Genomic DNA, 26,920 nt, shown 5'->3' with positions numbered 1-26,920 from the left:
AAATTACAATATAGGGATAAACACTTAATATCCAAGCAGGATTAGTTCATACCGAAGACAACCATTTCTGCTTCTGCTATTATTTCCAACTTGAGTAGTAGTAAAATAAAGAAATGGGCAGAAATATAAGTTGTTCAAATTATAATCAGTGCCAATGCTCCTCTTACCACATTTATTTCAACATATAGTTTATTATCTTCATGTAGCATTCCAACAGAGAAAGTAATTTTTATAATCCGTGACTTTATTTTAATGAAACTATTGGACTCTAGCCCACAAGTCAGGAAAAAGTAAGAGCTGTATTAGGAATTTAAGATATAATATGTTTGGAATTATTAGACGAGTATCAAATGAGATATGGAGAGTCATGCTACACTGCACATCTTGTATTCATAAAGAAACTTCCCATGCTGCATCCTCTGTTATAACTTTGTTTACTGGGCATGCATTGTCATTCAGGTGTGTTTGTCATAATGATCAACACATTTAATATTACATCAGTTACAGGCATACAGATTGGAAAAAGAGATTTCCAAAACCGATCTTTCTAGGGTAGAAAAAAAAAATTGAAGAGCAAATTGTGGGGAGATCCTCATCTGTGTTTGATAAATACAGTAGAACTTGCTACATGTAAACAAACAATATGCTTTCAAAAAAGCAATCAATCCAAAATGAACTTTCAGCTCTCCAGCTTAGAGCATACAAGCTATATTTATTTATTTATTTTACACTAACTCTACTTGCCCCGATTTCAAAAATTACAAGCAGCATGGGAATTTTGTGTATTATAAAACTCTCCCTTCCCATAAGAATTCCCCAATCACACATTCATCAGCAAGAGATGCTTATGGCAAAGAAATTATGACCATGAACAATACTCCAAACAGTATTTCACTCTGCTTTTCATACTCTTTTCTCCACCTGTTTCCATTTCCCTTTCTTTTTTCTTCTTCTCCTTTTATTTCCTTCTGCCAAGGATGACGAGTGCTGACACCTTGGGGTAAGCTCCAGTTTTCAATTATACCTGTTGTAGAATCTTTTCTCATTTGGGGGGAAAGATTTCTTGCAATGATCCCAGTGTAAACATTCATTATTGTGCAATCAAAAATATTTCAGGAAGAAATATTTTAGTACAATGCTTTGATGGAAGGGGGAGGGCGTGCCCACAGGAGTGTGTACTTCCTTCCTTGACGTTGTATTTATCTTATTGATTGTGGAATAAGAGAAAATTAAATGTGAAGTCTTGTAATAGCAAAAGCATTTAGGCTTATATATCTCCCCATGATGCTTTATAGCACTCTTTGGGTAGTTTAGAATGTACGCATTATTTGCATATTGCCCCCAACAGTTTGGGTTCTCACGTCACCAACCTCGGAAGGATGGAAGGCTGAGCCAACCTTGAAGCAGTCAGGATTGAACTCCAGGCTGTGGGCAGAGTTCGCCTGCATTACTGCACTACTACTACTGTGGTACCAGAGCTTGTACAAATTTTTGAAAGCTAGCACTAATTGGAGGAAGGCACCTGAAGTCTGGAAAGAGCAGAAAAGTATTATTTATAAGTCATCTTATTTAGCAGAACAATATAGTCCCTTCTCATGAAATCATATAAGTAAGAGTTAGAAATAATCTTGAAGGTCATCTTGTCCAACTCTTTGTATATTTGCTAAAGGAATATACTACTGTATCATCCCCAACAAATGATTATCAGCCTGTCTTCATATATTTCCAGTGATTGTGATCTCATCACCTCATAGTACAGTGTGTTTCATTGTTGAACAGCTCCTACCCTTAAAAATTCTTTCTGAGGTCCAATTAAAACCTGTTTCCATGTAATTAAATCCACTGATTCTTATTTTCTGGAACAGCACTGCTTTCTACATGATAGCCCTTTAGATGGTTGGAGAATTATCACATCTTCTCTAGCTAAATATAACAGTTAATCATAGGGTTTTTTTTCTTTCATATCCCTTATTTTTGATTGCTTTGCTTTGCTTTAATTGATCAGAGCATGGCCTCATTGGTCAGTGTATATCTAAAATGCACTGTCCAGAACTAGATGCAATGTTCTAATTGTAATATGACTAATGCAGAATAGAGAGCAACTATGAGATTTCTTGACCTTGAGATTACATTTCTGATGATGCAATTTAGGTTTGCATTTGCTTTTTTTGCATATTTTTTTGCAAAAGAATAATTCTGGAATCTATTCTTGAAGCTCCAAAGTAAAAGCTCTTCTTGACAGATTTGGTCCTTTTTAATCATGTTCCTTCATTTCTCTGTCTCCTCCATCTTTCCCCTCTTCTCGTCTTCTGGAAGACTTCTTGATATACCATATAGTCCCTCTCCAAATGTTTCTTGTATTCAGTCCATTCCCCCTGATAAATAGGGAGTGAGAGATGAACAGGTTTACTTCTAGCTCCAGCACTCACATCTTCTCTTTCAGGAGGGTCAGCATATATAAGACTTGGTGTTTTGCCAAAGGAAACAACTATGACATACCTTCTATAGGTCCCAACAGCAGCTCTTCCCATGGTTCTCAGATGAACAAAGAAGAAAGAAATAAAAACTTCTCACTTCCCATGGAATTTCATACACATCCATATGAAGCACCCTTACAAAGCACCTGAATTGTTCGCTCTACTATTGGCTTCTCAAACATTACGAAAGTGATAGTGGGAGGGGAGTTTACAAGCTTCTCTGTGATGACTTCCCCAACCAAATTCCAGTTTCCTTTCTCTGTTCACTTATTCAGTGAACTCAACTTTGGAAGTGTTTATATGTCCTGAACCTGCCTCAGTTAAACTCAATAGAAGGCAATGCTCAAGTTGAATATTGGAGTGGGGAAATCTTAGCAGCAGCCGTCAGTCATAAATTGCCATAGTCATACTAGTCAGCAGTATCTCCTTTGCTTTTGATCTTTTCTTCCTTCACACTTCTTCTCTTTCCCTAAACTTTATTTTTGCTGACCCTCCATCACTTGTTCATCTGCATTATCTGGATTAAGGTTATGAGGCAAGTATAAATTGAGAGTGAGAAGCAGTAGTATTGGAATAGTCGACACCAACTGGGAGATTTAGTACCAACATAGATGCAGCTCCTTCCCATCTTTAAAGTTTAAGTCCTGCCTAAGCAGGGGTTATTACTGGGCACCTCCAGATACAGCTTTGTTCCTCTACAAAATCAGTTCCACCCTTGTGTAGTCTTACACTGTTGTTTGTGTTTAATGGCCAAGTGAATTTATTTTCCAGTGAGTGATTGTTAGTCCTTTGAGGTTGTCCAGATAGGAAGTACAACCAAGAGCATCAGCACTATTTTTATTGTAAGGTTACATTACACAGAATCTTGCAAGATGAAAACATTTCTCATAGCCTCTCTTTAGTTTCTGGAAAATTAGGAATCGTCCCTTCTGAAATGCGTCCTATATTTTCCTCCCACTTGCGGACTGAGCTGCCTCTTATCAGACAAATGCTTTATATTTGTTTATCCTGAAACTTCTGATACCTGTGGCAAATATGTAAGAAATTGGGATTCTGTGATAAGATGGAGAGAATCCTATCCTCATCTGATTTCATCTTTTCAGCCTTTACTGAAATGGGCATGAAAAGCACCCAAAGTCCACACCTGTCAGGCTAAGCCCAAGAATGATGCAGAACGATTCATGCAGATTTCAGTTCTTTATTTGCTTATACACAAGACAGAATCTTGCCTGACTAAACCCTTACTATATCTCCCAGGATATATCTCACCCTAATGGATATATCCTGGGAGATGGCTATTCTTACTCTTTTCCTCTGTCTGCTGTCGATCTCTGGGTTGGGCTGCCTTATCTCTCCTTCCCCCTGTCTCTTTCCTAGGAAACTGCTACTTTATTGTAGTCCATCATACCAGTTCCTCCTCTATGGGCACTATTCACACAACACCTCAAAATGTGAATAAATTCATGAACTGTGGTGGTGGTAGTGGTAGCGGCAGCAGCAGTTTCAGCTAGAAATTTTTCTTCTCTGTGAAAGAAGGGGAACCATTGTTTTTTTTTATTGATGGGGTTCTAGAACTTTTTTGGGGAACAATAAACTCAGCTGTTGGCAAGCTATAGGAGGAGAGTGAGGGCAGCTTGCTTGACATATCATCTTTGTTCAACTGTTAACTGGCTGAAGCTGAGCAACAATTGCCTGAAAGCGCCTTCTGCAAGTGTGCAGATCACTTTGGCTCTGGAGATGAGGAGGAGGGCAAAGTGCAAAAAATGGGATGGTTTTAATGTGCATTGGAAATTATTTGCAGGTAGAAGGGATGGCAATGCTTACAGGTCAGCACAGATTTTATCTGTTTCTTTAAGCTGTTAGAATGCAATGACTATCATTTGCTCTAGCATTTTTGTTTTTAATACTATATGACAGAAGTAAAATTTAAAAAATGTTAATTTTTTCTAGCATAGAAACACAAAAAAAAGCAATGGCATTTTTTTTTTAAAAAAAATTATGAATTGCATAAATTATAATATTTTTTTATTGGTGAGGTAAAGTGCTATACAGGTAGTCCTAGACTTACAACTGTATATTTAGTGACCATTCAAAGTTACAATGGCAGTGAAAAAAGTGGCATGAAGAGTTTACACACATACGACCATTGCAGACTATGGTCATGTGATCAGAATCCTGTTGCTTGGCAACTGTCATGGATTTATGACAGTTGCACTGTTCCAGAGTCATGTGATCACCATTTGTAACCTTCCCAGATGGCTTCCTACAAGGAAAGTCAAAGGGAGAAGCCAGGTTTGCTTAACACCTGCCTGATTCACTTAAGAACTGGAGTCATTCGCTTCACAGCTGTTGCAAAAAAAAAAAGGTCATAAAATGGCCTTACCATAAAATGGTAAGTAAAACAACTTACTTAATACCTGTCTTGCTTAGCAATGGAAATTTTGGGGTCAATTGTGGTCTAAGTTGTGGACTAACTGTAGAAACAAAAATATGCTAGCCTGATTTTTTTATAAATAAGGCAGAAAGATACATCTTCCCACATTGTTTCTGAATTTTAAAAAAACACTGAAATGCCTTATTTATTACATAAATATTTACCTGTTTTTATTATTAGTTCTTGATTTAAAATTTCTCAAAGGATAAAGTAACAATTACAAGCAAACTTCGTGCAATTAATCTGGAGAAATCGTGTTTGGAAAGACTGAGATTCTGATACTTTGCTACCTCATACTAAGCTTTTAGGCTTTACAAGTCGGAAGGGTGTGAGGAAAGCTTCAGCTTCAGGAGATTTCTCTGATAATTTTATTGTGAACAGGTGAGCTTTGCAAAATGGATGAGGCAGACAAATGAATTCAACAATTTATACAGTATATACATTATTCTAATTTCTAACAAACCTCTCCTTAGAGGAGTTGCTTTAATTATAACATTCATCAATAGTGGAGTTCTGTCATAAACTTGTACTAATAAAATATTTATATCACACTGCACGGTTCGCCAGAGTGCATTAGAAGAAATAATACGGGTTATACCTGTGAATCATTTGGAGGGCTTTTTTGGACAGTAATAATTAACATTCTGAATATGATGCTCGAAGCATCAAGGTGCTGTGTATAACCCCAACTGAAGAAACATCTTTTGGGCATGAACACACCTGTGCAAATAAAATGGAGCCTTGGAAAAGATGAAATTTATTTGGTGGATCCTGTTTGTAGGGGTGTTTCATTCATTTCTTAAAGAGCGACTCCAAAGGATTTGCAAAAGGTGTAAAAGGAGTAAAATGACAAATGTTTTTGTTTTTGTCCAGAGAGATTAAATGTGTCTATTAATTATAAGAAATGTGCATGATCAAAATCATTTGAGAAAGACTGATCTTGTGGTGAACCTAAAGGCCACAGAGATTAGAAAGGTTACATGAAAACGGCCATTTCTTTTTTCCATACTTGTATCCGTCTGGCGTAGATGAAAGGCCCTTTTCTCAGACTAGATTGCTGCCTTATTTCTTCCTTTTGTTCACCCAGTGTGATTACTGAGCATGGTAATAGCTTACCGTGTAGAGTTGTTGAAAAAGCAGGATTTCTGTCAATCCACAGCATTGGTATTCTTTCATCCTAATGTTGCTTTAGGCCACTTTCATGAGAAAGGTCTCACCCCAGTTTTATTTAAACTGGTCTTAATTCTGTCTGATGGGAAAAGAACAAGCAGAGAGTCATATTCCATTTGATATTATAAATGTCATTGTTAGATAGCACTAGATGAAAAGCAAAATCTATATTTTCTCCATTACAGCTATGCGGTACATAGAAGAAAATATACATGAAGAAAATATAGATTTTACTCTTCATTGAGTGAAGAGCAAAATCCATATTTTCTTCATTATAGCTATTTGTTTTCAGGTACTGAACTGAAATTTTATTCCTGGATCAGTTCAGAGGTTATTTTATAAATAAGCTTTGAGTCAATTAAGATTTGATGTACCATTCATACGTAGCTAAATACAGATTAATTGACACAACCCTTTATTTATTCAGCAAGAATGAGCAGCCAATATTGGGCCTGATAAATACCACCACCTACATTCCATAATTTCTCCATAACTTCAAACTGTAAATTTTGGCTGAACCGTTTTGTGGGTTCTTTAAGATGAGTGTTTCATTTTGTAAGCCCCCCACCCCCAAAAGAAAAAAGACCACCTTGCAAATCTCTCTCTCATACAGACACACAGACACATACACAAAAAGACAAACACAGACAGGTGGGGGGGAGGTGTTTTCCTCCTGCATTCTCTTTCTTTCTTATCATGATGTATTTGGATTCTCAGAGTTGGAAGATGTTAGAAGACTTAGAAACATTTTGCCTTTTTCTTTTTTTCATCTTTCCTCTTCACATCCCTGATAATTTTATTGACTGTCTGTTCCAAACTTTCTCTATCCCTATCTCTTTTATCATTTTAACCATTATTTTTTGACATGTGTACATAGCACTATTTCATATTGCCTCCCCACACAATTTCCCAGGCTTATATACATGGGAGAGAATGTGGTATTCTTGGATACACTGATCTTCTGGTCAAAATTTCTCCCTTACAAGAAATTTCTTATGATTACATTATTCACCTTGAAATTAGGCCTGATACCTCTGTAGGCTCTTCCTCATTCAGTCCACATGACAAACCTAAAGTTCCCCTGAAAGCATTCATCTCAATGAGCAGCTAATATAAGCTTTTCTGTAAGTTTCATGAGATGTTAAAACAACCTTCCTTTCATACCATTGCAGGCTGTTTATAGAATAATTGATGCCTTGGGGAAGAGAAGGATTGCAATTAAAAGCACTACATTGATAAGTGCTAATCTTCCCTTCTCCCATATAAAATCACTTTACACTCAGAGAGAGGCCCAAACACACACATACAACCAGTGGTGGGTTGCTCCCGGTTCGGGCTGGTTCGGATGAGCCAGTAGTGGTGGTGATGTGACATCACCGAACCGGTTCTCTTTGACTGGGAGCTGGGCCCGCCCACCCCCGTGTTATACTTACCTTTATTTCTCGTTTTTTAGCCCAGCTGATAGGCGCGGCAGAGTGGATTGCTGCACCTCAGCTGGGCAGAAACCTAATGCGCTTGCGTGTGTGGCGATCGTGCACAAAGCGCATGCACGAAGAGAAACGGTGGTAACACCGGTTGGAACCCACCACTGCATACAACCCCTTGCATTTGTCCTTTAAGTTACAAAGACAATTGTTCGAACAATTGGCTGCTATATGGTGATTTCCTTTTCCCTGCAAGATCATTTTACGGAAGAGAAGGATTTTGATTTAGAGGCATAGTTCCTATGAGAGTAATTTTCCCCCAGTTTTGAGTCCCAAGTTGTAGGAAATAAGCAGTTTCTATAATAATTTCATATGCAGAAGAGGCAGCTACATAAATATAAGTCTTTGGTTGAAAAATGGGCTATGCTTGTATATAAAATAGCTGTTTTAAATTTGCATGCATGATCTGCTTGTTTTCACAAACCTCAAAGGTTCTGCTCCCTTGACCTCTCGATTTGTTAATTACTTTGTTTTGTTCAGTGAAAATAACTTTAATGTCCATCTCCTCCCCCCAATTTGGCAATAAAATAATCCAGTGCCATACAGATTAGATCCAAGGAAGTGATCATTTATAACTTTTCTCATTGTTAGTTGCTCTTTATGGAGTTTGTTTTTCTTCTACAATATCTCAATTTCAACCAGAGAAAAAGCATCTCAAGCTGAGGTTTTTTTAAAGCATTTTTACATGTGAAGCTTTAATGTTCCTTTCATAAAATTTGTGTGATGTTATTAATATGTGGTTGAAAATGGAGAAAAAAATGCACTGATCATGACTTAGACTTAGAATAACTTTATTGTCACTTTGAATGTACACTAATCGGCATACATTAAAATGAAATTTCATTGCATACAGCTCTCAAAGGGTCACCACCTCCAATATACACTAGATAAACATGATGAAATAAATAAATACAAATTTATGCATATACCCACATATATTATATGACACGGAGAAACAACACAGTCTAGTTCAGATGTATACATATACATGGCGAGAGAAACGAAAAAGAGAGAAAGCGAGTTAACCAGACGGATGGCATAGGGAATAAAGCTATTACAGAACCTGGTAGTCCTGTTAGAAATACTTCAAAGCCTCCTCCCAGAGGGGAGCAACAGAAACAGACCATAAAGTGGGTGTACGGGGTCTCTAACAATGCTTTGAGCTCTAAGCACATAGTGCTTATAAGCAGTATCCTGAATTACAGGAAGCAAGCTTCCTATAATCTTTTGCACTGTCCTTACCACTCCCTGAATGGGCTTTCTCTCTGAGGACTGTAGCCACCAAACCAAACAGTGATGGAGTTTGTTAAAATACTCTCAATTGTGTCTCTGTAAAAAGTGGCCAGGACAGAAGGAGAAAGATGTGCTTTCCTCATCTGACGCAGGAAATGCAGATGCTGGTTTGCACACTTCACTAAGGGTGACATGTCTAGAGACCTTCACATAAAATCCAGTTCTTTCACATGAAATATATAAATAGGAAATAGGAAAATTTAGATATGAAAATAAATAACATAAAAATATATTTTATTTCAAGTCATGATATTCTCAACAAAAAGACCATCAGCAAGATGGATAAGATTCACTTGGAATGGCAATAAATGCACCATTGGACAACCTGAAAGACCAGGTTAGGAACAGATCATCATGGAGAAAAATGTACGTGGTCACTAGGAGTCGGCAACAATTTGATAGGATAGAGATAATTTCACGCTCATATATTTGCACAACAACTGCAATATTTTTTACAATATTACACTTTCCTACTTTTGCATGATCTTTAACAAAGAGAAGGAAGTTATGAGTGAGCTTGTTATCAAGCAAATCTTAATAATGGAGTATTTCTCATAAAATGATTTGTAATTAACACTGAAATTCTGATAAGGATAGGTTATTCAGAACTACTAATTTTTACATTCCTGAATCCAAAAGCAAGCCAAAATGGCACAAACACAACAAATTGAAGATACAGCTTTTCAACAGGAACTCAGTTTACAGACAAACATTTACACAATCACGTCAAAGAACTTTCCAAGTATGCAGTATCTCCAACTTCCTATTCCCCAATTAAGGAAGAAGTTACAATACTACTGGTAGATTGGAATGATCATTCATCTATCCTATAAAGTATACATTTGTCATTGGGAATGAGAAACTTCAAAAAAAACAATACCTGTATTTTATTGCACTGTATCTTCTGTAGAGACTATAGCACACCTTTCCTGTTGTATCATCCAGACCAATTCTAAGTTTATCTACTGTTTTCAGTCAAAAATGACTTAATGATGAAGATGATGAGGATGATGACCATGGGCCATGAAGTCATTGTCAGTTCTTAGCACCCACATAGATAAATATTCTCTCCATGATGCTCTGTCCATAGCCTGGTCATTCCTATTGCCACTGAACTGAATCCATTCATCTTGCTATTAATCCTCCTCCTCTTTTCCTTTCCATCTTTTTCATCATTAGAGCCTTCCCCAGAGAAGGTCTTTGTGTTACATGTCTGAAGTAGGATAATTTGAGCCTGGTCATTTGAGCCTCGAATAAGGACTCTGGGTCAGTGGTGAAATCCTCTGCGGTTTGCCACCAGTTTGCTGCATGTGCAGTGCGCGCCAAACACGGTGTGCACATGCGCACTGCATGCTAAATGCACACTGTGTACATGCATGCACAATGCGCACCAAACATATGCTGTGCACCCACATGCACAGTGTACACCACGGAGAAAGAAGGCTTGACAAGGTAAGTAGAACAGCAAGGGGGGAACAGCTGTGCCGCGCAATTTAGATTCGCTAGAAAATAGGATTTCCTGCTTTCTAGGGAATATAAACCACATGGCACAGCTGATCGTATAAATAAATAAATGAATCAATCAATCAATCAATCAATCAATCAATCATCGGAAATACCGGTTCGAACAAACTGGTAGCTTTTTTTAACTACCAGTTCTCCCGAACTGCTTTTTATTTTTAATACCAATTCACCTGAACCGGTAGCATTTCACCCCTGCTCTGGGTTGATTTGTTAGATGTTCCATTGATTTATTTTCTTGGCTGTCTATGGCATTCTCAGGAATCTTCTCCAACATCTAAGTTCAGAAGAATTAATATTCTTCCTATTTTGCTTCTTGTAAATTATGCAGTAGCATGTAAAGCAGGACATTAAATATGAGCTAGGCCATCTTTGTGGATTGGCCTTTTGAATATTATCTAAGCATCATTTAATTCTTATCCTATCTGATTTTGAGTGGCTTTATATCACAGAATTCTCCATTTGGGGTTTTGTTCAGCTGGAGTTTGTGGGTGTATCATTTAGTAAATAATTCACTATTTTTACTTATAAAAACTTAGCACTGTTAAATATTTTGTCTGCCCTTCTGTTGTAATTTCTTTATTTTTTTTATATCAAACTTACATTGATACTGAATTTCTGATTAATATTAGACCTATAATCAAACCCACTTTATTATTAATGGTTTTACATTCTTATATTTTATGGAGCATATTTTATCATTTAGATAGCTTAGTAGTAGCGCAAGAATTTTATTCATCTCTCTGAACTTTTATGTCATTTTATGCAGATCTTCAATCAAAATAAAGTTGTCTTCCTTTGTGGGATAAGTACTCTTTGAAAAGCATATGTCAGATCTATGTGAGGTTTCTTTATAGAGGCATGGATTTATGGAGATTAAATGTATCAATAGCTGCCCTGTGCAATGTGTTTTTGACAGGGATTTCTCAGGATTTTATTTTGACTTTGTGTCTACTTAGGTCTCGTTCAATCAGTGGAGCTTCATCTGGCCTATCTACCAGCCCTCTCAGTAGTCCAAGGGTAAGTGAAATTGTTTGGAGGTCATAATTTTAATAATCTTCGTTTGAGCTAGGGAAAGTGTAATAACGTTTTCCCATAGTTTCAGGGGTGGATTTGTCAGCCAGGAAACTTAAAGAGAGAAAAAAAGACACAGTATTTGTATATATAGTATGTTGTATATATTATGAACAGAGCCATAAAATAAAATAAAGAGAGCCAAAAATATAATTATTTTTTACAGATACACTCATGTGTGAAAGCAGTTTTGTTCATGCATTGTTTAGCATTACATTGTTTAATTTGTGCCTGCCTCACTCACTACTTATATTGTTGCTACCTAAAGTAGCTTTATTTCCTAGCATGGTGGCAGTTATAAAATACTGTTGGAGAGATTATGGCATGATGAGAAGAACATCTGCTACTCATTGCAAATTCAGCATGAGGCATTGAACCATAAAAATTAGAGCTACTTTGGGACTGAAAAGCACAGCTGAACAGCCTTTCAAAAACAATGAAATCTAGTCAGCACAGGAATCATACGAAGTTGGATTAGGAAATTGTTAGTGTGAAAATGAAAGTAACTGAAACATTCAAGAAGAACGATATAGGAAGAAGAAGACATTGTATAATTGGAGAGTGTAGAATGTCCCTGGGGAGAAATGGGGATTCTCTCTTGCAAAGCTACCTTGCTCTTTTTCGTCATTTAGCAAGGTAAGGACTTCCTTCTTAATCAGTAGCAGTTGTCTTTTCAAGTATTACAAAACCATTAGAGAAAAGCAGTTATGGACTCGAGGTTAATGGCAAATTGGATGGTCATATGTAGTTCATTCTTGTTTGATGAGGTTATAAGCTAGCCACTTTTTTAAAAAATAGGTTTTTATTTTGTGTTAAATATTTTTTATTGTTTTATAGCCCTTATTCCATTTCTATGTTGAACAGTGTGTTTTCTAGATGTCCAAAGTGTTAACATATAAACATCATCATAATCATTATAATCATATATACATAAACATATGTGCAATAATATCAATCGTTATTGAAAAGTATACTATCTTCCATTATAGTATCGATTATATAACCATCAAAATATTTACTCATCAGTTTTCTTTCTCATGTGGTCCATATTTCACATAAACCCACTCATCTAACCTCAGTATCTGTCAATTAACCATTTTCAGAATAGTTCCCATGTTACAAAATATTCCAAGTCTTCTTTTCCTTTGATTTTTAGGGTTAACCTATCCATTTCTGCACATTCCAGAATTTTTTTGATTATAATGATACAGTTTGTTTGTTTTAAAACAATATGTACGGTCCCCAGATCAATGAAACAGATTCATCATTTTGAAGAACTTAATGAGTAAGATAGAAAAAGAGAGAAGTTCCTAGAGCATGAAGCTCTAATGCACTTGATATCAAACAATATTTGAGAGCTTCTCTTGTATTACAGTGCTTTATTGGTTTTGCCGTCTTTCTGATTTACAGTTAATCCCTGAAATTTTGGTTCTGAGACCTCCTATTGCACATTCAATTTGAAAGAACAAACCCATTTAATTTAATATAGGAATGCACGGTTTTAGTCTTGGACCAGATTTTCAGATTCTGGGTAAGACCTGACCTTATAGTGCCCCTTTTGCTTTATGCCAATTCATAATAATGACTGAAGCATAATAAATTAAATGTAGTTGTTCCAAAGATCTAAGTGTAGAGTAGAGGAGCTCAGCAGCACAAGCTACTCAACAGATTATTATTTGAAATGGAAAATGTGTTATAGATATATAAATTATAAGGTTGCTTTTAAAAAAGCCCGGACACATACAGTAGAACTTTGAAGGCAACAGCAAATTATCCATTAATTTAAATGGAATTAAGTTGTCGCAGAAGCTGGTAGAAACCTGATTTTTTCAGAAGGAATTTGGAAATTAGTAATGGTGCCATCAGGACCTCTGTTCGTCTATTTATTAATATATTATGAAACTATATCTTATTGTTGTTATCACTATGGCTTTATGATAGAGGTATTTTTAATGTTTGTAAATACAGATTAGTTCTGAAGCTCATTGCATACTTGTAGGAAATAATAAAGGAAAAAATAGTTCTATCCAAAATGTCCTCCATTTTGTTTTCAGTTCTCTTTGAAGATATATAAAAGTATTTTCCTATCAGGGTTTGCATTTTCTCTTTCTAAGGAACAAATATGGCAGATTTTGAGGGATTTATAAGTGTTTTAAAACAATCTAGAGAGAAAAGAAATCAATTCAAACTAAGAAAACAAAAAAATTAAAAATTAAAACCAACAACTAAAGTGAACTGAAATCAATAATTAAAAATCTGCTATTTATCTGCCATTTATTGTTAAACCTGATAAAGAGATTAAGCCCTTCAGTTTAGAAGGTAGTATATTCCAAAGGACCAGAGTGACTGTGAGGAAGATTGACGTTGCTGCAAATATGTCTGCAGCAACTATAGGAAGGAATGGGACAACCCGCCACAGCCAACTCACTGTGGCCAACTTGCCACAGCCAATTCCTTACGGCCAATCAATCATAGCCAACTCGCCACGAGATAACTCACCCTGCCCATGGGACAACTCACCATGGGACAATTTAACAATTCAGTTTAATTATTTAAAATAAATGAAAAGATATTTTAATTTTTGTCATTCACATTTCATTCTGTCCCTCCTTTGGCATCTGTTCTTTAATGATTCTATTGCACCATTTCTTTGATATTAGTATAAATCTTGTCCCACAGTGAATTGGCTCTGACAGGTTGTCCCCCTGGTGAGTTGGCCGCAGCGATTTGGCTGTGACAAGTTGGACATGGATAACTGTCATAAACCCAATCCTCAAATGATCTCACTGAACTGAAGGATGGAAAGAGACATTCTCTCAGGCATCATCGTCCCAGGAAATAGAAACCAACCTGGCCATCGAATTCTATATCAAGTGAAGTTTCCAGATGACATACAAAAGGCTGTATGTCTTTATTGAAGCCTAGAACATACATCAGAATTTAAGACATGCTTTAAGGAAGGAATGCTAACCCTTACAACATGCCTTAAAATTCTGATGTATACTGCAGGCTGTGAAAACAGAGACAGCCAAATCCAGAGAAGCCCTTGTGAACTCTACATCTGCTTCTTCTGAGAAAATATGTCCTTATGTAGAACTGTGACTCCTCTCAGTGAATACTTCAGTCCTATTTCAGTTTCAATTCATCATCCCCATCATTAAAAATTGTAGGCGGATATTCAAGGGAGTCACATTGTTGCATGGAGATGCAACAGAGAAAGAGATGTTCATGTTATCAATATACAAATAGCAAACAGCTCCAAATCTGCCTATGATCTCCCTCAACAATTTCATGCAGATATTGAAAGAGATAGAATAGAGTCCTGAGGAACTCAATGTAATGACTTCTGTTTGTAGGAGCAATTGAAAGGGAGTGCCATTTGAGGGAATCAAGCTATTCTCCAAAGCACCTGAGGGTAGGACAAGAAGCAAGAAGAGGGAAGGAAACTAATCAAAGAGAGAAGCAACCTAGAACTAAGGAGAAATTTCCCGACAGTAGAAATCAGTGGAAAAAACTTGCCTCCAGAAGTTGTGAATGCTTCAACACTGGAAGTTTTTAAGAAGATATTGGATAACCATTTGTCAGAAGTGGTGTAGGGTTTCCCGCCTAAGCAGGGGGTTGGACTAGAAGACCTCTAAGGTCCCTTCCAACTCTGTTATTCTGTTCTGGAATATGAGGAATATGAATGGAATAATGCAAAGTGGCACCTTCTATTCCCAGATCCTTTAGATTATCTAATAGTATATCATAATTAAGGTGAGTGATGAAGAAAAACCAATAGAATTACATCCCTTCTGCCAAATTCCAGACAAATCAACTGAATCCATTTGTCTCCATTTGCCCTATTATGCACAAAAATAAAGTTAGACTATAATTTTATGCAGTTGCAATGTCTTAAATAGTTTTAACTATTTGACCACCAAAATTACAAACAATATGTTTGTATGTGTGTGTAATATTCAGGTATTGTTACAGTTTTCACTTTAATTTTTTTAGAATTTTCAGTTACAATTTTCACTTATAAAATGAAGATCAAAAACAGGGTTTTTACTTTGATGTTTCAAACTCCTTTTAATGATCCTATTGGTTATAACAGTACCTTTTTACAAATATGTCAATTTGTATTTTGAAGCATATTTTATAATTAATTCATAACTTCTAATGTTCTCTCAGTTTCACTTTGTTTTTTAATAGCACAGTTTCCTTCTTTGTTTCATTTATAGTGTCTGGTGGATACTATCACTTTATTTTTGTTTATAACCAGATCCAAATATTAGAATGCTTGATTATCCAATGAAAGTAGGAATATTTGAGCAAATCTGATTTGTTGATCATTGCGGGGATTCATAATCAAACACCATGTTTCTCTAAAAAATTCCTATTCAAAAGCCTGACATAGAAAACTAAATTCTTTTCTCTGGGTAGAAGGTCAAGGAGGAAGGGAAAGGATCTGCAAGAATGATTCTCTTTCTTTTGCGTGTACACACACAGACACACAGACACACACACACAAAGTGGTGTCCCTTTGAAAGAAATGGGGAGAAATCATAAATGTAGTAATTTGTGGGCCTTTATTACTACCTGTTGTACACATATTATTTTTTATCTGCATTTCCCTGCTGTGTTTGGTTGTAGTAGACATTTTGATCTGGGAGAGGGCAAACTCAGCCTATATACCTACAAGCTGGTTGTTGCTGTGATTTGAATGGTCCTCCTTCCCCGTCCTCACCTCCCTTCAGCCTTGTCCTTCTCTCCCTGTGAGATACAGACCAGCTCAAGGATTTGGTAGTTTTTGAGAGTGGAGGTTCATTCTCGGAGCTTGTGGGTTGGTTTCCGAATGTTTTGTTACCGGGCTAGGTAACATCTTCAGCGGAGTTTAGGGGATGTCAGTGTCAGTGTTCCCTTATAAACAGAAAAACACTGACACTGACATCCCCTAAACTCTGCTGAAGATGTTACCTAGCCTGGTAATGAAACATTTTGAAATCAACCCACAAGCTCAGAGAGTGAATCTTCATCCTCATCCTTCACCTGAGCTACAGATATGCGCCACTATGGTAGTTTTTCTCTGCACAGCTTCCCTGGTTCTCCCTACCCTGTTATTTTTAGTTTGTTTTCCTCCATATTTGTTTTTGCTGTGTGATTTTTCTTTGCTGACACATGGTTGGTTAATATGATAAAGCTTGTGACAAAATTGTTTTCACTACCGCTACTGCTGGTTTTGATTATGCTGTGTTCCCAGCTAACTGCATGTTTTTTTGTTTGTGTTTGTGTTTTGTTTCTTTGCAAACCCTTAACCCCACCTCCTTTACCCTCATCGCCATAACTCATATCTCTTTGTAATGCGCACAATTGCAACTGAAATGGGCTTTTTTTCTTCATTCACCCATGGGATGTATGTGTGCGTACGTATGTGTTACTTTTCTTGATGTGCATGGATACTCACTCTGTATGTGTCTTGTAGCCTCTCAGAAAATTTTTCATCCCCCCTCAGATTCCTGATCTCGCTGTCACTCCCCGCCCCCAACCCTCCCTGGACTCTGATGCTTGTAGGAACACTTCCAGACCTGGACATGTTCTGCAACCAAAGCCAGCACTTCAACCCAACCCAAGGACACAAACTTTGCCTTCCAAGAACAAATTGGCTGAAAAACCACTTCAGTCTACCAAATCTAACCCACTCCCTTCTAATAATATTATTGTCCCTCCATCCCAGAATATCCCTGCACAAAATACTCAGGGTCGTCCACCTGTTTCTGGGTGTAACCCACAACTGGCTGTTTCTACGGTGCCGACCAACCCTATGTCTCCGGTTAGGTTGCTCCCTTCCAGTACTGACCCAAGCACCAAATCTATCCCCATCATACAGGTTACCCCTCACCCCTCTCCAAGGGGCAGTCCCCTCCCTACCCCCAAGGGGACACCTGTCCATACGCCAAAGGAGAGCCCAGCAGGCACACCCAACCCTACGCCGCCATCCAGTCCCAGCATTGGAGGAATGCCCTGGAGAACACGGCTCAACTCAATCAAGAACAGCTTTCTGGGATCGCCTCGCTTTCATCGCAGGAAATTGCAAGGTACAAATCTTCCAAAAACCATTTAGAACAAAACAAAATTGTCTCAAAACAATTTAAGACTGACAAGTAAAAGTATAAAAGAATGTAAAGAAGGGTTGATTGATAGATGACAATAATATGAAGCATTGACAGGAAAAATGAAAGTTCCCTTATTACTACTTGGCTATGCCACGTATGTTGTTATTCAAATAATGACCTTCCTGTAGTTTTACAAGTATGTCCCAATAACCATAAGTACTCAATTTCTGATTTTTTTTTCTGACCCTGAGAATGAAAAATCAACTTTTTTTAAAAAAAGGTTTAAAAAAAAAGACAAAAGTGTAACCTGGGTTTGATACTTGTAAATTATAGTTCTGTTGTGATGCTTGAAAGAAAATAGATCCAATTGAGAAGCTGGAACTAACAATAGAATGATGATAATCATGGGTTGTTGGGCTTCTTTTTCCAAAATATGCAAGTTGCAATTCACCTGCATTATCATCTTAAGGGAGCAAAGATATCTAAATGAATTATATGGAAATCGTACTTTAAGCTTTTTGTCCCTATATGTGTATATAAAAGATTATGTGCCAAATTATTTTAATATTAGAAATGTGGTAGGGATGGCAATACTATCTGGTATCACCATCCTGTAGATTCTGCTTGCATCTTTGATATTGGTACTTGCTTCAGGACTAATTTGTAAATTTCCCCATAGTTTTTCTCTTGAACTAACACAAGAGCCTGTTATTGCTTTCAGACCCAGGTTTTAATTGAGAAATAGTATGTTAATTAGTGTAAGAACATTTGTCTTGAACACGTTTCTATTTTTTTTAAAAAAAAACAGTGCTTACTTGATAAATGGCTTTTTGCAAAATAGGAAAACTCTTTAGCAAAATGGGATTCATTTAGTTATGAAGACTGATTTTTCCCAATCACAGACTCAAGACTTCAAAAATCAACAGCTGAGTTGTATTCCCAGACACAAGCAGATTGAAAGCAGTCAATGAATGTTGTTGAAAACGATAAAAAAATTAATTTACATTATATGATAATACTGCAGTTCATGAAGGATTCAAAATGCCCATTAGAGAAAGAGAATTGAAATTATGGAAAAGACATTCTGGGCAAACTCAGAAGCTTGTATTTCTTTTACATTTAGTTTTCTTTCATTTAAGAATCTTGTAGAGACTGGTGTTATGTAACAACAACCAAAAATAACCAATTGCACTGTAAAATCCCCCCCCCCAAAAAAAAACAGGTTTAAATGGTTGTGTTTGTGAACAGTGAACACTGTTGAATATGGTGAAACACTGCTTTTTAAAACAAGTTTACTAATGCTTGGAGGTCTCCTTAATTATTATTAAGGCAATGAAATTCAGGAGAGACGTATAATTGAACAAGCATAGCCCTTATATGGCCCAGAAGGATCATAATTAAGTCAAGAATTATTACCCTACATAAAGGTCCTAAACGAAGCAGAATAAACTTCCAACCTGACTAATATCTTTTTACACATAATTGAATTCACATAGCATTCATTACACATTGACTCAGTACGGCATGTCCTTTTTGGAAAAAAAGGTAAATGATCCATAATTGTTTGTGTGATTCATGATTTAGTTGGTGCATGTTAATCATGATACCATTTTGATCTGAAAAATCACTGGCAATTTCAAATAATTTTGCTAAACACCTACAGTATTCTCAGTAAAATCATTGTTATTTAATGATGCTAATAATTTCCTGTGGACCATACAAGGTAATGGAAAGTCCATTTTTCAGTTTTCTTTCACGTCACATGAGCTGGGATGCACTAATCTTTAGGTTAGGTACTAGACAAATGTGCCAGGGCCTCAGGGTTACTTTAATTTATGAAAGGACACAACTGTTGCTTTTCTAGGTTCATATGTAAATAGGAAAAGCATGTCCTATCAATGAGAATTCCCACATTTCCAAATCTAATACTGGTTTAAATAAGTGCATATAGGGAATTGACTCACTTCTATTTTTGCCTGTTCTGCACTGAAATATTGTCTATTTTGAGATTACTTCTGTTTAAAGGGAAAGCAGGAATAATATACAATTTCTAACAAGTACAGGTAGTCCTTGACTTATAACAGTTCATTTAGTGACCATTTAAAGTTACAATGGCACTGAAAAAAGTGAGTTATGACTATTTTTCACACTTACGACCATTGCAGCATCTCCAGGGTCATGTGATTTATATTGGGATGCTTGACAACTGGTTCATATTTATGACAATTGCAGTGTCCCGGGGTCATGTGATGACCTTTTGCAACCTTCTGAGAAGTCAAAGTCAATGGGGAAACCAGGTTCGCTTAACAATCATGTTACTAATTCAACAACTGCAGTGATTCAGTTAACAAATGTGAAAAGGAAAATTGTAAAATGGGGCAAAACTCACTTAATAAATTTCTCACTTAGCAACATAAATTTTGGGGTCGATTGTGGTCGTAAATCGAGGACTAGCTGTAATCAGGCTGCTCTTGCCATATTTACCATGCACTAAATTTTAGTTGTCTGCATTTTAGAGTCTATTGTACATAATACAATCAACATAAGTATGTTGAGTTACTTGAGGGAATCAGTACCAATATATAATTTATAAGGACTAAGTTAATTATTCAGGTTAGTTACATTTAAATTCATTGGGATGAATTTAAAGCATAGATTATTAGAAATTCAGACAATCACAAATGCTTGAGTAATATTCATGGTGTAAAGGAGACTTTATTTCCTTCTTTTCTTTTCTATTTTTCTATTTCTCTGTGTCTGGATATATATAGTACCTACGCCAGAAGAGATGTCCAATTTAACTCCAGAATCTTCCCCAGAGTAAGTAATTTATTTTAGTATTATAGATATCACTGCTAGTTTGATTTCAATGCATTCGACACAAAAATTGCAGCAATAAAGGTATTGTACATCCCACATTTCCAACAGATTAAATTACCTATCTTAATGCAAACTACAATAAGATATGCAAATAGATAACATAAACTTTAGAAATTCTGATGTTCCAAAGAATATTTTTAGTAAACTGCAGTAGTTCGAAGAAAGAGGTAAGATCGCTTGTCTATCTGATTAAGTTAGAAAATTATTTGTGACCCCAAAATGAACTATTAGTGAGGTTTGTTTTATAATAACAATGAAAACATATTCATTATGCTATTCAATTTGCAATCTTCTGAATCATATCTAAATCTATTATACTGTGATTAAAAAACAATTCATAAAAATGACAATGGTTGATCATTATATCTGGCATTTCTCATAACCTCAAACATTTTAAGCAAAGCTTTAACTGCACCCATTATTCATTTGCAGAATTAATTGATATCGCCTCCAATTTCACTCCTGCTGGCATCACAACTCTTCCCTTAGGTGTTACAGGGCCTGTAGTAACACTAATCCCCTCATTCTCATTCCATGTAAAAGGGAAATAAAATCAATTGTTTTCAACCCTCTCTACATCCATGCCTTTTCTTCAAGTTGCATGCCTCTGTACAATCATATGCTTAAAAAACCCCTTCAAACCAATAAGTTTCAGGGGTTTGTATGAGGTAGATATGAAAAGGCTTTGAACTATCTTTCCCTCGAAAAACCTGAAGATCAAAAACTGGGAGATGCTGCAAAAAGGAATTATTGCAAATGGTTATCAACAAGCTCTTCAGAACCAAAGCACTTTAAATAAATGCATCAGTGTTATTTCAAATATACCAGATCAGTTCACAAATTCACTAGTTTAGCTAGCGATAATACAGGAACACAAAGATCCCGATTGGATTTGGAACTGATGCAGATCCCTCATACTCTTTTAGTTTCTTGATTTTTTGCTAAGAAAATGCCAGTTGAGTTAGGACATAGCAGAATATATACCTTGATAGTACCTAGTGCAATAATGGAGTACGTAAGTTACTATTTAAATAAAAGTATGTGATTACAAATATTAACGCTAGCACATCGAGAATATGAGAAGTTATTCCCGATGTGCATTTAATTAAGACGTCTTTCAAAACTAGCTTGTATTTAAATACCCCTTTGAAATGTTTACCTGAAAATAATTATCCGGGCGGGATGGGGATTCCTACAGAATCCATAGCAGATGGATTGTTGGCAATTCTTGTATTGACATATAAAATGTCATCTTTAACCTGTCAATGAATAGCAGTAGAATAGAAAAGTAGTAAAATAATAAAAACGGTAGAAAATAAACCATTTTTCCCAGTGTAAGAGGTCTCTTGATGTTTTTTTAAAAAACATGGTCTTCTCTCTTCTTTCACTTCCTTTGTCTCAGGGATTTTTTTATCAGTATGAAACATGTATCTCTGTAATTCCTTTTCTTGCACGTCTCATTTTAAGGATGCTGGATAGAAGTCAAGGAGTCTTAGTAGGCAGTTTGAATGCAACTCAAACCCTAAGGCTCTTTTCCCCTCTCCAATATAATTGCTGAATTAATGAGTTCAATTGGATAGCACCCTGCAGTAAACATAATAGCAGTTGTAAAAAATAATGAACTGTATTTTTATTTCAGCCATCGAGGCCTTTATGTCCATGGCCACTTTGGAGTTTAGTATTATTTTTGCTTTACCAACAGGATATTTCAATGAGTTATTGGACCCATGATTGAAATTTTAACATGAATGTACTCCCGTTGTCTATGGCCGCATCTTTTAATGTATCTATTTTGTTTAATGGTTCAGATGATTGGATATTGTGTCTTAATATGTCTAGATAATGGGCCAATTATTTGTGGACAAGCCTAGACAAATTAATAGAATTTAAGTGAACGTATTTTATATATGTTTTAGTGTGAAGGCTCCATCTCTTTTTGCATTAGTGTATCCATTTTAACAATGACTTACAAAAATTATCCAACCTGAGTTGATATTATCCATAATAAATAATACACCGATATCTCCATCCTAAATATTTTTGAATCTCTTTCCAATATCAATATTCAGTTTTATCAAGCTATGCCATTTAAATTTGCACGGAGGGACACAGCAACCCTGTTCCCAGGGTTTCACTTCACTTTTTCACAGGGGTGAAATCTATTTACCTTCCCTACCGGTTCAGAAGTGCACATGTGCATGCGTTCCCTCTGCGCATGCGCAAACCCTTCTGCGCAAGCGCAGAGGGTAAAAAACAGGTTACTTCCTGGTTAAAACAAGGAAGTAACAACAACTGGGTGGGTGGGCGGAGCCTCACGCTGCCGTCGCTACCGGTTCTCTGAACCACCCGCCGCTGTCGCTTCCGATTTGGCCAAACCGGTCCGAATCGGTAGCATTTCACCCCTGCTTTTTCATAATCCTCAAGCCCTCCCTATGTCTATGCATTGGAAACGTGTGTAGAGGAAATTTCACTCTTGATTTCCCTTTCTCTAAATTTTTATTTATCTATTTTATATATCAAATTTAGAGACCACCCATCTCATTCACAGAGCAACTCTGGGTGGCTTACCATTAAATCACAGCTTTACATTCATCTAATGTGCTGATTTCTAAAGACACATGTCACAACTGCTGAAAGAGCAGTTTCTGCTATGAATAATTTTAATTGTATGATAGTTTGTTTACAATTTTATTAATATGTTCAAAGATGAGGTAGGCAATTGAGGGTATAGGTTCACATCCAACTTCCAAACCTCAGAGGTTATCTTTCGAAATAGTTTGAATCCCCGAAATAAATGGCTATCGTAAATTAAGCCCTAAATAATGATTCCCTCAGTCTATTCTCCAGAAACAGAATATTTTGGTTATGTGCACTTTGTGTTATCATTGTGTCCAATGTAGTCTCATCCTTCCAAAATTGTTTTCAGCCTCTGGTTACAAAAGGATTGTCCATCTGCATAGAAAGATCATCAAAGAACTGGTGTGCATAAATTTCTGACTTGCATAAATAAAATAGGCTTCCAAACAAACATGTTTCTGGATTGGATGTTGCTTCTGCAGATAGCCATATCTACATGTCTATGCAGATTCTCAATCATCCAGGTCATGGCCATCAAAGGCAACTGGACTTTCTTGGTATTTTCCTTGAAAACATTTCACTTCTCATCCAAGAAGCTTCTTCAGTTCTGCAGGGAAGCAAAATCAATGGGGGAAGCCAGATTCATTTAATGACTGGGAGATTCATTTAACAACTGCAGTGATTTGCTTAATAACTGTGGTTATTAAAGTCATAAAAGCAGGCACAACTAACTTAACAACCACTTGTTTAGCAATGGAAACTCTGGTCCCAAATATTTATTAGTTAGACTTCTATACCACTTCAAAGTGCTTTACAGCCCTCTCTAAGCGGTTTACAAAGTTAGCATATAGCATATTGCATATTAACATATTACATTAGCATATTGCCCCCAACAATCTGGGTCCTCATTTTACCTACCTCGGAAGGATGGAAGGCTGAGTCAACCTTGAGCCGGTGAGATTTGATCTGCTGAACTAGCAGTCAGCTGAAGTAGCTGCAGTACTGCACTCTAACCACTGTGCCACCTCGGCTCATAATATGGTTGTAAGTTGAGTACTATCTTTACTTAATTCCTATAAACATAAGTACAGTTTGAACCACCATAAGAAATAATTAATTGAGAACATTGTTGGGATACATATACTTTATCTAGATGTTTTATTAAGTACAATGTCCCAATAATTAACTAAAATAAAAGAGAGCAATTTTCACCAATGGTGCCAGAAATGGGAACTATGCTGGTTTACAGAAAAGTTTCAGTTCAGCAAATGTCTAATCATTGGCTTGTTGACATATGGTGTGCAGGTAGCCACTGGGATTACAGTTTACAGAAATACTCCTAAAACCTAATAGAAATTTAGTTGATTAAGTCCTTCAAATGTGTTTAATCAATAATGGACAAAAAGGGAATTTTTCATAGAAAACGTTAACATCAAATTTAATATGCTATATACTCGTTGGCGTATCTCCTTGCTTCTACCTTAACCAAATTTTTGTTGCCTGAGGACAGAGTAGACCGAGGTTAATTCTTTGTGTTAATTCTATATTTTCAGATATCTCTTGTTTAGAAATTTGAGTTCTTCTGAATCTTACTATTGCCTTTTGCTTTTTTTCTTCCTCTTTCTCTTTCGTCATTGGATTCAATTATCCTCTATAAAATGAAAAATAACAGAGCTACATGGAGAGAGGAGCATTTTGACTTAAAATGGTATTTTGTGTGTGAATTTATATTTACATTTACATTTCTCCCCTTTTTATGGGGAATTCCTTGCTTCAGGGTGGGGTCAGGGTGACTAAGTGGAACTAAACACTTACTAGCCGGATGCCCCTCTTGACACCTATGTGGTGTTCACAGCAGATATTTTTTTCTTTGAACCCTGATAGAGAAACATTTGTCACTGCCTAGAATTGAACTCTCAACCTTCCGAGTGGGAGGCGAGAGTCTTCACCTCTACACGAATGGCATAAACGCATATTTATGCAAAATAAAATTCAGTCAGATGCTTAAAAGTAAGCTATCTACCATCTCAGTTCTGGACATCACCACAAAATCTTTACCAATCTTCAAAATCACAGTTATGTAATTATACTAAAGATGAGTGAAAATTATCAGCTCAGAAAATCATCATAATAAGCATCCAACTATAGAAGTGAAAAAATAGTATCAGTCTGATTCCATTATCAGAACCTTAGGGATTTTTCTGTTTTCATACATTTAATTGTATGAATAGTAAAGATGGAGCTAAATAATTTGACCATGGTGACTCCTCAGGAGAAACATGTTATTTTTTTCATTCTTAATTCAGTATTATAAAACTAAGTATAAAAATAAGAATTTATTGAATCATATGTTCCACCTGAGCACTTTAATAGCTGTTTCTTTGTGGTTGTTTCAGATGATAGACCAGTAATTTATCAAACCTTTCTCCTGTTTCCAATATCTTTCTTTTTGCATGAATATTTTATATTAAGTACATAAAGCCAAGAAAAGTTCCAGTTTATCAGATTCTCTTGCATATGTACTCAAAAATTCATTGTTTTTCAAATATTTTTTCTCTGCAAAGAATATGCAATAATGTAATCACAAATACTGTATCCAATTACCATTATATTTGCAGACTGTCTTATTTTTTAAAAAAAAAATTTTTTTTGTTTTATAAAAATGAGATTCTTTACTAATGGTATCTTTAGGTATCCTCTTGAAACATTTGATGATTAGGGTTATATAGGGTTATAAAAACCATGAAGACTATTGTTAATTTTAGAGTAATAACTGGATGTACTTTTATTTACCGGTATATCTGTACCAAAATCTATTCTTTTTCTTCTATTACATTTTATTTATTTACATTTTATTTTATATATTTTATATATTTTATTTTATATATTTATTTATTTACATTTTATTACATATTACATTTCTATTCTTTTACTTCCTGCTTGACTAACCCATTCACTAGATAAAAGATCTTTCATACCTGAATGAAATGACTTTTCTTTATAATAATCAATGAATGATTGAATATCAAAATAGAACTAATAATCCATTTATCTATTGAGTCAACTAAGGAATAAGGTACAAAGGAGAAGTTGGAAACATGTACGTACACACACACACACAGAGAGAGAGACAGACAGACATATATATATACTTGCTGTGAAAAATTTAAAATTGGTAGCCACCAATTGGATTCCAGTATATAAGGTTATAGCACTTTAAGTGGACAGGAGTTAAATTTAGCTGTCCAGCTTCCAGTTAGGAAAATGATGATTTAACCATCTCTGAAGCAAGATGGTGATGCAGTATGTTTTACCCCCAGTTACTCAGAGGGGCAATTTTTCTTCCACCAAACTTAAGGAGAGAATTTGAAATCAACCCATCTACCCTCCAGACTGTCTTTCCTCATGAACAAGTTGCAGAAATGGACATTTCCCCGATCAACAAGTGAGTTGAACGATAGGGAGGCAGAGTCCTCCATCAAGTTCATAGCTGTACTGAAGTCTAAATTTAAAGGCACCGCAACTGACTTTCCTCATTTCTAATGCACTTTGGGGATTATAATTTCTTGTTCAGTTAAAGAGAGAGACTTTCTTCATATACAGTTAAATGTTTCTCTTTGGTGATTTTCATTATTTCTGGGATTGCAATATTTAGAAATATCAGAACATCATCAAACTTTGCACGCTTCCCAAAAATCTGAGAACCAAACCAAATATTTCAGTGGAAAGAAATTTGTCTTTGAAAGAATGAACAGAAAGAACCTCTTGTTTGGGAAACCGTCTTGTTTACATATCAACCATAAGACAAAACCTTGAAAGTCGATTAGCAGAGCACAAGATGGCTACTTTAAAGGAAATATTTGATTATGGGTCTGTGAAGTGTTTGAACTTTTTAACTCATTACTGGAACCAAAT

The 26,920-nt window shown here is 36.0% G+C and overlaps 1 protein-coding gene across 12 annotated transcripts in view; it reads left to right on the top strand.

The window, feature by feature from the left end:
* BRSK2 (BR serine/threonine kinase 2) overlaps positions 1 to 26,920 on the top strand; it is a 467,655-nt gene that overhangs the window by 398,570 nt on the left and 42,165 nt on the right. For 4 of the 12 annotated variants that reach the window (XM_087880323.1, XM_087880317.1, XM_034416849.3 and 1 more), the window contains exons 13-15: positions 11,339 to 11,399; positions 16,918 to 17,530; positions 20,320 to 20,368. In XM_087880323.1, the coding sequence (XP_087736449.1) occupies positions 11,339 to 11,399; positions 16,918 to 17,530; positions 20,320 to 20,368 (723 nt within the window). Of the gene's footprint in view, positions 1 to 976; positions 1,001 to 11,338; positions 11,400 to 16,917; positions 17,531 to 20,319; positions 20,369 to 26,920 lie in introns of all 12 variants that reach the window. The other 8 variants (XM_087880353.1, XM_034416850.3, XM_034416852.3 and 5 more) reach the window with 3 other exon arrangements.

The sequence above is a fragment of the Pantherophis guttatus genome, chromosome 1 (genome assembly GCF_059756535.1).
Source record: "Pantherophis guttatus breed Tessera chromosome 1, ASM5975653v1, whole genome shotgun sequence".
Classification (NCBI taxonomy): Eukaryota; Metazoa; Chordata; class Lepidosauria; order Squamata; family Colubridae; genus Pantherophis; species Pantherophis guttatus.
This window is presented reverse-complemented; position numbering and strand designations above follow the sequence as displayed.